At 45.3% G+C, this 17201-nt stretch overlaps 4 protein-coding genes across 4 annotated transcripts; 3 read left to right on the forward strand and 1 right to left on the reverse strand.

The window, feature by feature from the left end:
- Positions 1–351: 351 nt before the first annotated feature.
- C7M61_001166 (uncharacterized protein) lies at positions 352–5502 on the forward strand (the record flags this gene model as incomplete). The annotated part of the gene is made up of 2 exons (XM_024856583.1): positions 352–4457; positions 4707–5502. 2 exons carry the CDS (start codon positions 352–354, stop codon positions 5500–5502), a joined length of 4902 nt encoding a protein of 1633 aa, XP_024716182.1.
- Positions 5503–5717: 215 nt separating this feature from the next.
- On the forward strand, positions 5718–6242 carry CNB1 (calcineurin regulatory subunit B; the record flags this gene model as incomplete). Its single annotated transcript, XM_024856584.1, has 1 exon — positions 5718–6242. One exon carries the CDS (start codon positions 5718–5720, stop codon positions 6240–6242), a length of 525 nt encoding a protein of 174 aa, XP_024716183.1.
- Positions 6243–6682: 440 nt separating this feature from the next.
- C7M61_001168 (uncharacterized protein) lies at positions 6683–8521 on the forward strand (the record flags this gene model as incomplete). Its single annotated transcript, XM_024856585.1, has 1 exon — positions 6683–8521. The coding sequence occupies one exon, from the start codon at positions 6683–6685 to the stop codon at positions 8519–8521; it is 1839 nt and encodes a 612-aa protein (XP_024716184.1).
- Positions 8522–8549: 28 nt separating this feature from the next.
- SEN1 (putative DNA/RNA helicase) lies at positions 8550–16776 on the reverse strand (the record flags this gene model as incomplete). Its single annotated transcript, XM_024856586.1, has 2 exons — positions 8550–14332; positions 14646–16776. 2 exons carry the CDS (start codon positions 16774–16776, stop codon positions 8550–8552), a joined length of 7914 nt encoding a protein of 2637 aa, XP_024716185.1.
- Between the last annotated feature and the right edge of the window lie 425 nt (positions 16777–17201).

Consider the following 17201-nt stretch of genomic DNA (forward strand, 5'->3'; position numbering starts at 1 on the left):
ACAATTGCTTTTCTTTCAAAAAGCCCCAGGTTTAGCTTCAAGCAGTTTTCAAATTCCCTTCTCTTTTCGGACGCCTTTGTTCGGTGTTTTGCTTAGTAGCTACGCGGGGTCGCATCAACATGCATGGCGTAAACCTGACAAAAACCGGTTAAACATCAAAAACTAAATTTTGATCGAAACAACACTAAAGCAAAATTTAATCACTGACAGACTCGATTAAACTTTATACCGTTGTGGCTAAGTTTTCCCTACACTCACGTGACCACTCACCTACTGGACTCCCATTAGAGTGCTGCAAGAAACAATCACAGCCATTTGGAAGAGTAACCAAACTCCCTTCGCCCTTTTACCATGGCTTCTCAAGCGCCTTCAAAGAAATCCCTAAGAAGGCGACCACCCCCTCCTATGGAGGACCCGGCACCCCCGCCCGTGGTGGTTTCCAATCCAATGGGTACTCCACAATCGATGAACCTGCTACATTTTGAAACTCCGTTATCCATGACATCTCCTCCCCTACCGCCCAGAGACCTTTCACGCCCTATAATATCCACACCTCAAGAGGAGGATGAATCCTTTGAGGTCAATGAGGACTCTGTGCTCTCGTACGAGAGCGTTAGGCCGATGGGACCGAAACAACTACCTATGGATCACAGCTACATAACGAGCGAGACATTTCAAGCCAACGATGGTGAGTCACCTTTGTCGGCAAATCCTTCAACTTATACCGAAGGCTTTCTGCCGTCTCCAGAAACCCAAACGAGCCATTCCACATTCACAGATCAGTCCCTGAGTTCCCGATCCAAGAACTACCCGAGAAGAAAGTTTATGAACCTTCTGCATGGAGGCTCGTCGCCGTTCGTCTCTGATGACTATGCTGAAAACATAAAGCAAGAACAGGAGCAGATGGCATCGCTACATATCCCACCTAGACCTAAGGGATCGGTTGCTGGTCCCAATCCCATGCCTTCTCCTCCATATCCCCTAGACAACAGTGAAATTTTTGAACTGGACGACAACCAAAGTCTTTACTATCCTTCCCAAGACCAAAACACTAATACCCCTTTACGAATTCCCACTTTGGTTGGCAACAATCTCCTGCCTTCCACACCAACGACATTGGACTTCTCCCTTCATTCACCCTCCCTTAATAACAATGCTCCACATAGCTCACCGCCGATTGAGGGAAAGTCTCCATTACATGAATCTCGTTACGGCCTTTACGATCTGCCGTCGAGTTCGCCAACAAGATCTCCAACAACACCTTCTAGACCCAGATCGAGCTATTTCTACGACAACAGCCGATCGCCATCGCCCACAAAGAGCAATGAAAGACCGCAATGGCTGGTACATGATTCATCCTACAATCAGGATCTAAGCTATGACGAGGCCAACGACTCTCCAGAGGAAAGAATCCCCCGTTGGAGTTTGCTTGAAGCAGAACAATCTGACTATTATGATGAAACCGAGCAATATACCCCTGCTCCAGCGAAATTCGACTATTCAATTCTTCCTGAACTTCCAAATGCGAACGACACCCATTTATACCAAGGTGACGTAGTCACAAGTGTTCCACCGCCTGAGGAAGCAGGAGAACTACAGCGCAGTTCGGTGACCATTTCCAGGAAGCATGACTCACTTCCACCAGTACCATTGGATCTACCTCGCCTACCATTTTCTTCCTCGTCATTGAATGCTCAGCACTTTGCAGTGTGTGAACAGGTTTGGTCGTTGAGTAGCATTCTTGCCTGGTGCCTCAAGCTTAAGTGTTGGCTTCATGACTCTCCTATTTCAAATGATGAATTGAAGAAAGCCCTCGTCAAACTCGTGGTCTTCCATAAAAGAAGTCTTCCGGTTGACATCATCAACAGAAATGTGATTCGCATGCTTGAATCTCTTATTGACGATGGTGCTATTAGCTTGATCTCTGCAGTTGACTCAAAACCAGGTGATCCTTCCAATATTAAAATTGAAGAAAATGCCGAGGTCAACTCAATCTTCCCGGAATTGACAGACTGCTATGGCTTCTATAAGGATCACCAGACGGAGGACAAGAGTGACAAACTTCTATCATGCTATTCTTCGAAGTGTGACATCAATAGATGGATCGAACAGAAACATAAATTGGAGACCACAAAGATTGAGGACATTGAATTAGGAGCTGATTGGGCAAGCCATTGGCAGCTTGCAGCTGAGGATATGGACCTCGAACCATCTGCTACGAAGCGTCAATCATTTTTGTTTGACTTGATTAAGTTTGAACAAAAATTCATCCAAAGAGCAGAATGTTTCGTTAACATCGTGGGCCCGGACTTCATCAAGACTGCCACTGCCGCCGCGGGGGCATCAATTGTTACTTCCTTGAAAAAATTTAGAGAAGATATCATGAATCCGGCGAAAGATCTTCTCGAGGTTCACAAGTGCGTTCTCATGGAACCGCTTCTCAAATTACTTCTCGCCGAGGGGAGGATCATAAGAGATGTCTCTAGTATAGCAAAGTTTTACAGCACTTGGTCCAAATCGTCTACGGATGGCCTTTTACAGTACATGGGTGTGGTCCCTATGATAGAGGACATTCTCAAAAATGACATTCTCAAAACATGGGACGAGAGCCTCCGATTGAATCCAACTGTTCAGGAACTCAAAGTCAATGGCAACATGCTTTTATTGAGCACATTTAATTCAAGATACCAACAGCTTCCTTTGCAGCTTTCGGATATCCGCAAAACATACAAGGAACATGAGAAAGAGTACAAGGCGCTTACGAAAGCTATTGACGATATCAAGAAGCTAGGAACTAAAGTCAATGCCATGAAAGTACATGCCGATAACATACATGCACTCAGACGGATTGAGAAGCAACTCACATGGAAATCTAATGTGATACAGCCCAATTTGCATCTTCTGTCCAAACTGAGAAAGTTTTTCTTTCGTGGCAACCTTAATCGGAAAGGTGACTTAAAGATTAATACACATGCGGTGCATGTTATAGTTCTTGATAACTATATTCTTATCACGGAGAAGTCGAAGGGACCACGTTCCGCAAGTTACAAAGTCGTTGAAAATCCAATTCCTCTTGACTTCGTCATTCTCGAAAATCGTGAGCGTGAAACCGGAGCGCTAGCCACTATTACCACTCCAATAAGCGGAAGCACGAATAACAACAACAAAGAGCCCGAGAGTATAGACTCTGACGAGTCGTCCTACCCATTCAAGATTCGCTACGCTGGTCGTGGCAAGAGTCAGGCCTATACATTTTTTGCTACAAGTGAAAGCGAAAGAAAGAAGTGGTTTACAGGAATTCTTCAAGCCCGCTCCAATCTTTTAAAGAAAGTGAAACCATTATCTCCATACGATTTGCAGGGAATGGAATGTGCCTTTTTTGCATACGATCATAACGACCGCATGTTGAAATTGCCGATTTGTCCTTCAAATGATCCTTTACAGATACTTTCAAAAGAGACTGGTTTGCTTCTTAAACAAAGGGGTGTCAGAAACGAACTATGGACAGCAACTGCCGCTCATGACAATCTCGTATCTGGCAGGGTAAAGTGCTCGGAGCTGTTTACGTATAAGGGAGTCTGTCTTCATTTGGTTGGCTTGACGACTGGTCTTTATTGCTCAGATCTCAAGAATCGTTGGAAGCGTATGCTCAATGTCAATAATGTGACTAAGATATCTGCTCTTCCAGCCTTCAATGTCATTATCGTCTTGGCAAACAAACAGTTGAAATACTACCTGCTTCCCAAGTTTGTTGATGTCTACTTGGAAAGGAAGGAGACTCTCTCATCTACGATGTTATCCAATGACCAAATCCAATTTTACGAAATTGGGCGCCACCGAGGTGTTGTAACGTTGTTCATTGCGAAGAAGAAGAACGCCGGAGTCACTAATTTTAACGTCTTTACGTTGGAGACTGACAATAACGGAGTCTTTAATTCATTCTTCTTGATAAAGCGATTCTACATCCAAGCCGAGTGTTACGGGCTCGACATTTTCAACACGACGATTGCAGTGCACACTCAAAGGGGATTTGAAGTCTTGGATTTACAGCGGCTACAGCCACGGACTGTGCCAGAGCTTCCACTGTCAGAGGGCTCGAACAAGAAGATTGACGTCTACAGTCGGAAAGGCCCGCAAGGAAGCGATGCAATTAAAAAGGCACTTTCTCATAGTGGAATTAAGCCAATGGGCATGTTCAAGCTCAATAACAATAAGGAGTTTCTTTTGGTCTACAGTGAGTGTGCCATTTTCGTGAATAAGCTGGGGAAGCTTTCGCGTAACACAATGGTCCGATTCGATTTCAAGCCGCGAGCTACAGGATTCCAAGACAACCAACTATTCATTGTAAATGAGGAGGTGATTGAAATTTGGGCGATTAGTGATCAAGCCAAGGGCACCAACATGCTTCACCAAGTGATTCCGGGCAAGGATATCTCCGTGATAAACCCGGAAAGTATGTGCTTCGTCGCGGCAAATCCACGGAAAATTGGATTACAAATGGTATTCTACGTGCTGCCCAAGCCACCTGCAGAAAGGAACCCCGTTAGTTAAGATCTCGGAGTGACACATGTGAGTCCTACGGACTTAATCCACGATTCGCACCCGAGGAGATAGCTGTGGGGAACAAATCAGTGCATGCCGGACATACTATATAAGGATTACAGGCGCTCATAGTTACGAATCTTCATCTTCTCTACAATGTACAGCTACGACGTGAACGGAAAGACTGCTGTTGTTACTGGTGGTACCAGAGGCTTGGGTCTCTACGCAGCCGAGGGTTTTGTGCTCAATGGCATCAAAACTGTCGTCATTACCTCCAGAAAGGAGAAGGCTTGTCAAGAGTCGAAGGCATACTTGGAGAAGCTTGCTAAAGACAACGGCAAGTCTGTGGAAGTGATTGCCATCGCTGCTGACTTGGCCAATGAGCAGGACTGTCAAAGATTCTTTGACGAGACTAGCAAGAAGGTCTCCCAAGTTGACATTCTTGTCGCTAACGCTGGTGCCACCTGGGGTGCTCCATTGGAAGACCACCCAGTGTCGGCTATCAAGAAGGTGTTGGACTTGAATGTGGTTGCTGTCTTCCAGACCATCCAATTGTTCACCCCATTGCTCGAGAAAGGTGCCTCCGCCAAGGACCCATCCAGAGTCCTTATCATGTCTTCTGTTGCTTCATTGCTGGCTTCTGACCCAGTTGGTATTTACGGATACTTGGCTTCCAAGTCGGGTGTCTCGCACATGGGAAAGAACTTGGCTCTTCACTTGGGCCCAAGAAACATCACGGTCAACTCCCTCGCTCCTGGATTCTTCCCCACAAAGATGTCCCAGGGCGTCTTGGACATGGCTGGTGACATGATGATTGACCAGAACCCAAGACAGCGTCTTGGTGAGAAGGAAGACTTGATCAACGCTGTTATGTTCTTGTGTGCCAAACAGTCGAACTACATCAACGGTATCGTGTTGCCTATCGACGGTGGTAGCCACATTGGCAATGCCAAGTTGTAAGGGTCAAGCTGCGATTATATGAATCGTGATCTTATATAAATAAAACAATGGATCGCCCGGACGCTATAGCATGTAGTATAAGTTGTTCGTATCTTCGCCAAATCTAGTTGGTTCTGCACAAAGGCCAACGTCAAGGTGGATGCGGTGCACCAAGTTTCCTAAAAGTATATTTAGACCTAGCCGACAGATAGACAGATACTGCAACGAAATACAATATGGGATTGGCATCTTCGACACTTCTAGAGTCCTTCATGGAAGGCACAAATTTCGATCGTGAGGAAATAGACAGACTAAGAAAACGGTTCATGAAACTTGACAGCGATGGAAGTGGAGCGATCGACAAGAACGAGTTTCTAGCAATCCCTGGTATTTCATCAAACCCCCTTTCAAGCAGGTTGATGGACGTTTTTGATGAGGATCATGACGGAACCATCGACTTTCAAGAATTTATTACCGGCCTTTCAGCGTTCAGTGGTAAATCATCTCGTGCTGATAAACTTCGCTTTGCATTCAAGATATACGATATCGATAGAGATGGGTATATTGGTAATGGTGAGCTTTTCATAGTGATGAAGATGATGGTTGGCAAGAATTTACAAGACGAAGAACTACAACAGATTGTGGATAAGACGATCCTGGAAGCTGATGCAGATGGAGATGGTCGTCTAAGTTTCGAGGAGTTTCAGAACGCAGTCGACTCGACCTCTGTGGCTTCTGCATTGACTTTGAATAATATTTAGCATCAATATACCCGGGAACAAGCTTCGTTAATGATATATCAAAACTGACATAGTGTGACGCATTTCTCTCGCAGTCCAGTAATCGTAAGAGGTGACTCATCTTTAGAGCTCAACACATTTGTTCAAGTCCAAACGTGCCTTTTATGGCAAAGTTTCATTTCTAGGACAAAAGCTTTAGGATCAGTCTTCAGGACGTCCATGAGTATCCATGATTTTCGCAGTTTGGTTGCAAAAGACAAATCTTGAACAAATTGTATATTTTTACGAATTGATTGTAGCCGAATCCGTAATTCTACGAATGAATGTTCATTTGAAACGATTTTCTTCGCTTTCTCGAGTTTCCCATTTTGGAATCATGTTCAACGCCTTATCAAACTGTGGGGCACCGCAGCGCGATAGGAACATTTGGTACACAACCTACTATCAATCTTAACTTCGTCATGTCCGATGATGCAGAGGACTTCGAATCCATAAACCTAGCCTCTGTTGCAATTGATACGAAACCACTATCACTGCTCGGTGCCGTTCCAGAATCTTCAGACGATGGTCTTGACCCCAATGACTTCCTCACTCAGAACCAGACAGAACTACCTCAGGCGTCAGAGTACCTGGATAAGAATGCCACGGATGGCACGGTGCCTGGTGATGATAGATCTGCATCGCAACTGACAAGCCATCTCTACGAGAGCACCTTGAGAGACTCAATGTCTCCTTCGGTCTTCAGGGCCGATGATCTCCTGTCCTACGATACGGAAAGTGGCTGGCAGACACGGCAGGAATTCGAGCTGCTTCTAAGATTCTTGCTGGACAAGCTGGATACTTTGAAAAAAGAAATGAAAAGGGACATGCTGCTCCACAAACAATTCTTGTCTGAGGGCAGTGATTGCAAGCAAATACGGGAGATTATCGGAGACAGGTTCCTCCAAATGTCCGAGAACTACTATGCATTGAACGAAATATACAACAAGGAGAGCACTATGTTACGTGGCTTCCTTCAGCACCTCGAAAAATGGGACTCGAAGAGATCCAAAATATTGAACCGTGTGAAGTCCATCAAAAGTGATGGTCATAACTTTGGCGTGAAGTTGGCGGACCTTCTCAGAAAACGAAACGACATCGATAATGAGATTGAGGACCTCGAGAATCGCTTGAAGATACTTCGTGAAAACAAGGTCGTCGTCGAAAATGAGATAGACGAGGCAAGTTCGGTTTTGGAGAGCAAATCAGCCAAGTATGTCAACCTATTCCGAGAATTGGAGAAGCAAGGCGAAGGCGTGATAACAGGATTCTTACTATCAAGCGGCCTTCCACAAAATGACCTTCAAGTACTCTTGAGGCGACATCCTGTGGAGGCAGCATTCAGATACAAGACTCCTGAACCAAAACTGGCTCCGCCAGACGCGGCAGTTTATCCATCTAGGCAGACTAATAATAGCGTTCCTGATATCAAACAACCAGAACCACAATCGAAGCCACAGCTGAACGTCATGGGTGCACAAGCCTTTGAAGTTAATGAGGAAGAGCTTCCCAACTTCGCAGAAAAGACAGCCTACGAAAAAGGTTACGAGAAGGGTAACGAGCAGCTAGCCAAGGTTAAGGAAAGAGTCTCAACAATTATTGAAGCAATGTTTAGACCCCAAGAGCAACCCAGATTGCAACACAAAAATGTGGACGATCAACTGAATACGATAACAGACATGATAGATTTGGTTCCAATTGTTGAACTTCTATCGCACCGAATTGGTGCTTTCGAGGATCTATGCGTGGTGTCGTCGAAGCTTTCAGCGCAACTACATCATGACGGTGAGTCTTGGCGAAGCATTGCATTGACTTTGAGTGGGAAGGAAGAGAAGCTTCTAGAGATCTTATCACACTCGACACCAATGACGAAAGAAGTCAAAGAAACACTAATTTCTAGTTTTGAAGCCACCAAGCGATTGTACGAGGAGCAAACAAGTTCACAGACCACGGATGGTCTGCTTCGATATCTCCGTATTTTGGTTCACCGAGAGATGAAAGCAATTGCCTCAACATTGGAATCGATGGGAGATGCAAGTTACTTGAGTAGAGTTTCAAGTCTTGAAAGCTCGGTCGATGAGGACATGTTGAGCCTCGACACTCCCATTAGACCTTTGCTGAAATTCAAAATGACGAATCAGGGGTACAAACCTGCCGCTGTCACAATTGCAGACACCATTAAAGAAAATATTGATGGTCAGAATTTGCTGAGAAACAAATCTCTTTACGAGAAATCCCTTAAAGATCTCAAAAATGAATAAGTTTCTATAAAGTGCATTAATTGGGTAATCATGGTCTATAAGAGTTGGGTGGGCGACCTGAATTGCCTCGTCTTCTAATAAATACATCGCTTGACTTCTTGCGATTTCCATTTCCTCTGGATGCAGCTGGCGGGGCATAGACGCCACTGTTAACAGCCTTAGGGGGCTTCTGTTCAACCAGCTCCTTCTCTCCTTCGGGCAAAGCAGGTTGCACACTTTGTTTGGCTGGAGCAGTTGCAGCATTAGTGCTCTGTTGGCCATTATGGATGTAAACTCCACTTTTGTTTACCTTTGGCTTTTTTGGCAAAGATGGATTGGTAGAACCGGCTTGCTGTTTGAAAACAGCCAGAGGTTTTTTCTTGAGAGGTGGTTCAAGGTCAGACGGCAGCAAAACATCCTTTTCTGCTCGTCTCTTGGGTACAGCAGTTTGAGATGCTTCCTTCACCACTGCATCAGGTGCTTTAGTCTCTGTCACCTTAGGTGTGGTCAGTTCGGCGATTGACTTCGATGGCTTCGATTTACCCAAGTCAGGATTACCCTCGATTCTCTTAAGGAAGCCAGGTTCTGCAGAAGTCATACAATGACGTGACTCCGCGTCATTTATAAGTCTTGACCATACCTTATCTCTTCTCAAAGACGACTTATTACCCAAGATCCAAAGCGTGGTACGAGCACGAGTGAGAGCAACATTCATACGTCTCACATCACTCAAGAAACCGACGCTTCCGCTCTCGCTAGCTCGTACACACGACATGATAATGATTTCCTTTTCCTGACCTTGGAAACCGTCCACAGTGTTGAAATCGATTTCAGCTAGGATAGTGCTTCCATACTTTTTTATGAAAACATCCCTTAAAGTTCTGATTTGTTCCTTATACGGCGAAATGATACCAATTCTACCCTTGAACTGGTTGGTGGGTAAAATGTCCATCAACTTCTGAACTAACTCCAACGCGACTTGTGCCTCTGAATAATTGAAAAAAGATTTCGTCCTCTCACTCTGCAGATGCCTACTGACAATGTCAAAGAATCGGTAGGGTGTGAAAGGGTATTCGTTATGCCATGGGCGGCTGTTTTTCTGGAGCATACCCGAACCATCTGTGAGTTTCGAGTTATAAAACTGAGCACTTGGGAATTTGGAAATATCAGGATGCATTCGGTATTGAACATCCAACAAATAAACGGAATTTGGATGCTGTCTCTGCATTCTCACAAATAAACTCTCTTCGTAATTATATGAAGCAGCCTTTTGCGATAACACTGTAGGAGGAAGCTGATTTGGATCTCCCACCATAATACATTTCTTGCATCCATATCTCAAAGGAATAATAGCAGAGAGCTCCACACACTGGCATGCCTCATCAATGATGACTTGATCAAACTTCATCGACATACTAGCCAAGAAGTCATGCGCAGAACCAGATAAAGTTGAGCAAATGATTTGTGCTTCAGATAAGATTTTGGCTTGTATTTGACGCCTCTCGATTTCTCGTGTTCTGTAGGCAATTGAGGCGTTTTCTCTCTGATCATCAAGTCGCTTTCCGAGCTCCGACCGTTTCTTGTTGATTTCCCTCAATTTCGTTTCAAGTTCTATGATTTTATCATCTTTCAAATCACCCCTCTTGAGCTCTTCACGTATCTTGTCACGTTCTGCAATACACTTCGTGTGCTCGCTTCTGATACCAGGATCAATTTTTGCTTCGGTGGTACGAACACTAAGTTGTCTCTCAATGAGCTCCTCCAAACTAAGGTCTCTCACCGCTTGATTGATAGCATCGCTTCTTCCCAAACGAACAATCTTCGGGTTAAGAGATGTTCCCTTCGAGTCAACAATGCCATCTCTAAGACGAACGACCAATTCATCGACAGCAGCGTTACTCGGCGCACAAATAAGTACTTTAGGACCCTTGGGTGTCTCTTCTGGAGTTGCACTGCGAGACACTGAAGATGAAGGAGTAGGAATACGAATTGTATTCTCAGCACGGGTACTCGAAAGGAAATGACCAACAATGCCTAGAATTGTTTTTGTCTTACCAGTACCTGGAGGACCCTGGATAAGAGAAAAACCCTCAGCTTTGGCTGAAGCCAAGATAGCTTTGGCCTGTGAAATATTGACGTTATTTTGTCTTACCATGGCCTTTGCCTCATCGTCAGAGATTTCCACAGGTTTTGAAGGTTTGCCAGCTAGGATTTCCTCGCACAAGTCGTAGTAAGGCAAGCCCTTAAGGGATGAGAATTCTCTCTCGACAGTAATCATCTGCATCACTTTCATTCCCACAATAACCGTCTTCGGCGTCAAAAGACCCATCATGGAGCCTTGCGGGTATACTCGAAGAGTTATGTCACAATAATCAGAATTTGCATGCTTTATGTTCCTGACCTTGGCCAAGCAAGTCTGAGTCCCAGGACGTTTTAGGTACTGAGATACTTCGTTGGCATGCTCAATGCCCTTGTCTGCGACGTAACCCAAAACCATTAAGTCTGTTTCACCAATTTTTCTCGTCGAAAGATCAGCCTTTTTAATCGAAGCATATACATCGAAGAAACCATCACAAGTTGTACGGCTACCCACCAAAAGTTGAACTGGTAATTCTTGACCTGTTGTCCTTGAAGATTGAATTCCCTGCCAACACTCAAGCATTAACAAAGGCTCCGTGAGTTTCACATACTCCTTCACATCTGTGTAAGAGTCTTTGATCGGTTGATAGATGTCACGGTCTTCAGTTGGGTATGCACTATCCGAATTGTAATTCCATTTCAAAATAATAGAGTAAAGTGGCTTCAAGTTCACATTGAGACGCATTCTCATCCGCTCTTCTTCTCTGCGTTCTTGATTTGCTCTTTTATTCTGTGCAATTTTTGTGACTGGATTACCATTTATGTCCAACTCAGTGATCTTTGACTTCTTCTTCGAGTCCAAAAATAGGTCGGACGTATCAATGCCATCATCATCCTCATCGGAGGAATCAGAATCAGCACCCTTGTGCTTCAAAGCATTGAGAGACCGACCAACAACGGGTGCACGTTTTGAGTTGAATCCAGCAGGTCTCGGGGGAGCCGGAGCAGCCGCTGGTTTTTGTGGAGCTCTGCTATTTTTGAGTTCGTTTCTGATTGCTTCCAAGTTGTTGGACTTGAAAGGTTTGGGAGGTGCTGGAGCAACGGGGGGCTCTTTTGAGACAACACCAAATCTTGTAAGTAACAGTTGCTTACTCTGTTTAGGTTTAGCAGATTGATATGCATATGTGGCGCCTTTTTCCACTGGCTGCGGACGGGTAATAGCTTGTTCTTTTGTGGCAGAGCGCTGTTGACGAGCTTCTTGAACGACTGATTGTACCAAAGCTTCATCAAACTCGCTAGCTTTAGCAAGGACATCTTCTCTTTGTTGCTCCGTGAGTTTGTTGTTGAACTTCTTCGCTTTGGCACCATACTTCACGAATGTAGTCAAAAATTCTTTGTCAACCGAAACTCCCATCTCTTTTGCGAGATCAAACCCTTTGAAAACCAAGTTGACGCATGAGTTTAAAAGTGATAAGTCTCCAAGTCTCAACCACACAATAACATGATTGAAAGCTTTCAAGAACTTTCCAAACAACGGTCCTTTCACCTCAGGATTGTCTAAAAAGTCTAGTGTAGGTCTGAAGGAGTCAAGAAGTGAATGACTCACATCAAGAACGTCACGCGTGAACTCCACCAAGTCAGATAGATGGTACATAGTAGCCCAGACTAGGGTGAGCTGATAAATCATGACTAAAAACAGCCAGCTTCCAGCCCAAAGCAGCTGAACAAGCTGACCACAGTTCTGAGCCTTTTCCGATGTCGTTGTTAAAATTCCTGAAAGAGGGTCAGCGAGAGCAGTGGTTACATCCATCAAGATTCTCACAGCTTTTGGACATGGCTCGAAAGCTCTCATGGTCGTTATTGTTGCAAAAGAGTCCACTATGGCAGCTAAGTTATTTTCAATCGATGAATTAAGAAGACCACAGATGGCCTCATAACGCCCTTCAGCATCATAAACCAGGTATAAAATGTTCAATGCAGATTGATTGGTTTCTGGCGAAAAAATGCAACTCCACATCGCCATCAGCGAAGCTGCATTTTGTAGAACAGCCAGCATCAGTTCAGGGTCAGCAAGTGCAAGTTTTTCGAGGATTGCCGAAATGTTAGTGCAGAGCTTTCTTGTATCTCTGTTATGCATGTTGATAGCGGATTCTAGATCCTTGTCAGGACTGCCATTTTTTCTCGGTTTGAATATGATAATGGAAATGACGTCGTTGAGAGATTGCAAAAGAGCACTTAACATCTCTTGCAGTTTGAATGGAGTATCAAGTAATGCCTCCCAAAGTGAGCTATCGATATCTAATAGGGTCGGGATTTCCTTCTTTTGCAATTGCAAAGAGTTGTGTGCGGTGAACATGATATCGTAACTGAGAGATAGCTTGATTAACTCTGTAGCACTAGATGCAAAACTTCCCGACGGATTTTTAGCGGTAGAAACGATGCTTTTAGCGTGTCTTGAAACTAACTTTCGGGCATCACTCAATCTCAAGAATCCCAGGGGTTCATTGCGACATTGAGCTAGGGTTGTTGAATCGAAGGATAACAGCAAGAGTCTCCAAGGATTCAAACACTGAATATCTTGAACGACGTAGTAATCGCATAATGTCACAGCGGCGGCCAACTTTTGGGCCCCGGCCAATGATTCTATGAACGGAATTGCCCAAGACGAGAGATCAACCAAACTTTTTGCGTCATTGGATGCCTTTGCCTTCTGAAGAAGACGAGAATGAACTGGACTTTGAAGAATTGCGTCGGTGAAGTTTCTATAGTAAAGCCCGTCAGATAATTTGTAGAAGTCCACTTTAAAAGCTCTTAGAAGGATCGTAAGAAGTCGAAGAAGAATTGGTAAAGTTGTCTCCATCTGTGCAAGAATGTTGTTTAAAAGGACACGAGCCAAAGGAAAAAGCCTGATTTGAGTGAATTGACTCAGCTGTTCGAGATCCTTCGGTACAGCGAATCTTTCAATATGTGTAGCATCCAATGGGCTTAAACAGTGGACAGCCATGAGCCAGAAGCGCTCCGAGAACTCTGGAGTATAGTGCTTTGCATCCTGGACACGGTAAAGTTGAAAGTGGAATTCATCGACCACCTGAGGATCCGGTTCAGAATTCACGGCAGCTGATATGAGCTTCTGGCCCACATTGCGAACGACCAGATCATCGCTCACGAAGAGCATTATAGAAGCTGGTGTTAAAACGTCCGGGGCTTTCAGATCAGGCTTCGTATAGTATGAAACCGTTTCTTTCAATAGGTCCGCGTCATCCCTAAGGATTGTGGGATTCTGTAAGCATTCGAAGGCCAGCATTTCATCAAAACCGTCTTGAAGCTTTTGCTTGAGTCGATTTGCAATCCACTTGTTTATGATGCTGAGGAATTGGTTGACTTGAGCAACCGGAATGTGACGCAAAACGACAAAGCGATATCTCAACTCTGACAAGCATTTGTAGAAGCCTCTAGCATTCTCTTTACTTGAGATTATACTGCGAGCCAATCTGTTTTCAACAACAGAGTTTGTCTTGCCTGGAAAGGAGAACATAATGAGGGCATGCCCGGCAATTGGTTGAATGGTAGGCAGTGAGAAGAGATCACACTCGTTCTCAGTGTAATCCAGCTGAAGGAACTTCATGCATCTCATAAGAACACTTGACTGAAGCTCTGAGGAGCCTGGTTCTAAGTGACTCTTCTCGATATCACGTATCAACTCATCTCTGAAGGAAGGCAGGTCCATGATGATCTTGAGGCCTGCAACTGAATCTAGGGGATCAGAGATGAGCTTGCAATAAGTTTACAGATATGCAAATTTTTATTCGTCGATATGACCACAAATACAGGGAGAAGCTTTTGGGCCTCTTGGTTGAACTTCCCTTTCGAAAGGATCGGTGCAGTGGGACCTAAAAACTGAGAACTGATGCGATACGCGATGTGGTGCAGGTGAACCCATTGGCGCGACCTCGCTTGCTGATATTTTGCAGCCGTTCTCACATCAAGACGAGGTCAATATCCAAGGCGTCTGCTGCGGAAGCCCAGTCTTCACCACTTTCCCAACAGCGTTTCATTACCATCAAACTCTTTGAAGCGTTGTTGTTACCAGATTGGGCCATCCATAAGTGTCTCTCGTATATCTGCTGCCTTCTCTCTGGATCGAGGAGTTCACACCCGGCGCAGAAATGGCAAAAGATGGTACAGAGCTCGGCAGAGCTTCTTGGTTCAATTCCAAATCGCAAGACATCGGCCATGTCGTTTGCAATTTGTTGAACGATCGGTGACAGCCGAGGGATTTTGAGAATACGACGATAGAGGTTTATCATCCCCATGTAGAAGAATAGCTTGTTGCTGGCACGAAGTGTGTTATCGTGTGCAAGAAGTTTGTCTATGCCTTTGTGCTTATCCGTCCGGGAGTCCTGCTTTAAGGTCGTATCGATGTTACGTTCCGTCAGGGCCTGCCTCCGAATCTCACCTGCTTCGTGGGCCTGTGTGAATTTGTGTTTGAGTTCCAATGCCTCTGTGACTATCCAAACAGGTAGCTGGGGAACTTCATCGTTCGAAGCTTCCTCTGCCTTCTCGACCTCACGAATAAGGAGTGCAATGTTGATGAGGTGAGGGATAATACGGCTGTCAAAGCCCATGAAGAAATCAATGTCGTTACGAAGATCAAGATTTTGCACATCGTTCAACGCCAAATTGTTAGCAGCCACAGGCACATAGCAGGGATTGTTTCTGTAGGCACGAAGGTACTTATCTTGCCCTCGAGTTGCCGACAATGCTCCGAGCACATCAACGTAGAAGAACCATCGCGTGAGGAAGAACGCCGTATTGCTTTCATCTCTATGATAAACCATGGAAAGGGAACGATCGGAGTTGTCAGAGTCGTCGGACGATGGCGAGCTTTGATGGGCCTCTTTAGCAGCACTTCTAGCAAGGACGATTTGACTTGCACCAATGGTATGTGTTCTGTGCTTGTCAAAGTCATTCGAATTGACCACCTCGTAGCAGGACAAGAGTAATGCAGTAAGCAACGCGCCATCTGAGGTGGCTTCTTCCTCGCTTTGAAGTTGTTTGAGAAGCTCATTACACGATCTGTTCAACAATTGATCAACAAGCTCCGTCGCATCTTCTAGGTCATTGGTCAAGACACCTCTCCAGCGGGCAGCAAATGCGAGAACAGTAGTTAAAACTCCGGGATATCGCATTGCCATCTGAGGCACCAACACCTTGAACGGGTTGTCAGTATATAGGTGTGAAGGGGCAGGAACAAGTTCATTAGAAGCCACTTCAACCCAAAAGTTGAGTAATTGACGGTAACATGGGACCTTCAATAGAAGATCCGGGAGCGGTGTGAGTTGTGGTGGGATGGAATATAAGGTATGCAAGGCCTGATGGGGCTCTGAAGGAGACGTATGATTAAGAAGGGAGTGATATCGCAGTAATGGGTCTGAGTTTGGCGTGATTGGGCTCATGGGAGAAACAGACCCCATAGAAGGTGACTTGATCAATGCAGTGGGGGACCAGGCTGGGTTAGATTTGGGAGAGCCACTGTGACTGGACCGGACATAGCTTTCGTTTTGCCTTTCGAGTTCGGCAATGTCATGGGAGAAGCTATCAATTATGCCAGTTATAAGCAGCGGCGTACTGTTTGCAGGGGACCCGATATGATCGAGGTTTCTGTCCGGGGACACGGTGTAATGCAATGGGGAGAAGCGTGGCAGGTGGTTCGGGAGAGTCTTTTCCGAGTTAATAGCATAGCTTCCGCTCAGGGTTTGAGACATGTTTGTGGACATGTTCGTGGAAATGTTGGTTGAGGCGTTGGAGACAGAGGGTGCCATGTTCACAGCAGTTTCATCTTCTTCAAACTTGATCTGTCCCGAGGCAACAGATGGAGAGGCCGGCTCTTCGCTCACCAGAGCCAGCTGGTCGCTTTCGGTCTTTCCCTCGAAGGAGCTTGCAACAAATGTGATTTCTCCGGGGTTGGTGCCTCCGCCCAGATGAGAAGGCGCTTTGATCTGTGAAGCTTTCCGTCGTTCAACGTTCTTATACGGCCTTCCGCCCCACGTGAGCTTCAACGAGTAGTCACACGATACCTTTGCTTTGGCACAGGCGACACATGTTGGTCTATCTTCGGAGCACTTTATCTTGAGTTTTTTGCACCTATGGCAGCCCAAACGAGAGCGTTTGATTCTCTTTTTAGTCGTTTCGGGCATAGCTTTTGACCATACTGGTGCCTGACTGGGAATGTCCTGGAGAAAAAATACGTTCGTGGGTGGTCAAGATGAGTGGGGTCGGTGCTTCTATGTAGAGTTGATCGCAGCCGTTGCGAAGATAGCCCGAACGCAGGCATTGTTAAAATAAAAGACGAGGGAAAAGTTTGGCGCGGAAACTATCCCAAAGAGGATTGCCGCTTGGGCAGAGATAAAGATCGTAGAGTAAGCCTTGTGGCGTCGGCGAGGAGTCTGTAGTTGGTGGATGGTGATATCTTCTATTTTTGTGCAATTTGCTCAAGCCGAATCGGGAAGAGAAAACTTCTCGTTTAGAGCCTTGACTATAGGCCAGAAGATTAGATGCCCTGGCATGCTAAAGCCCCTCCTCGCGTGCACCGGGCTGGTTTCGAGGAAAGGGCCGTATATAC

The sequence above is a fragment of the Candidozyma pseudohaemuli genome (assembly GCF_003013735.1).
Source record: "Candidozyma pseudohaemuli strain B12108 chromosome Unknown scaffold00001, whole genome shotgun sequence".
Taxonomy (NCBI): Eukaryota; Fungi; Ascomycota; class Pichiomycetes; order Serinales; family Metschnikowiaceae; genus Candidozyma; species Candidozyma pseudohaemuli.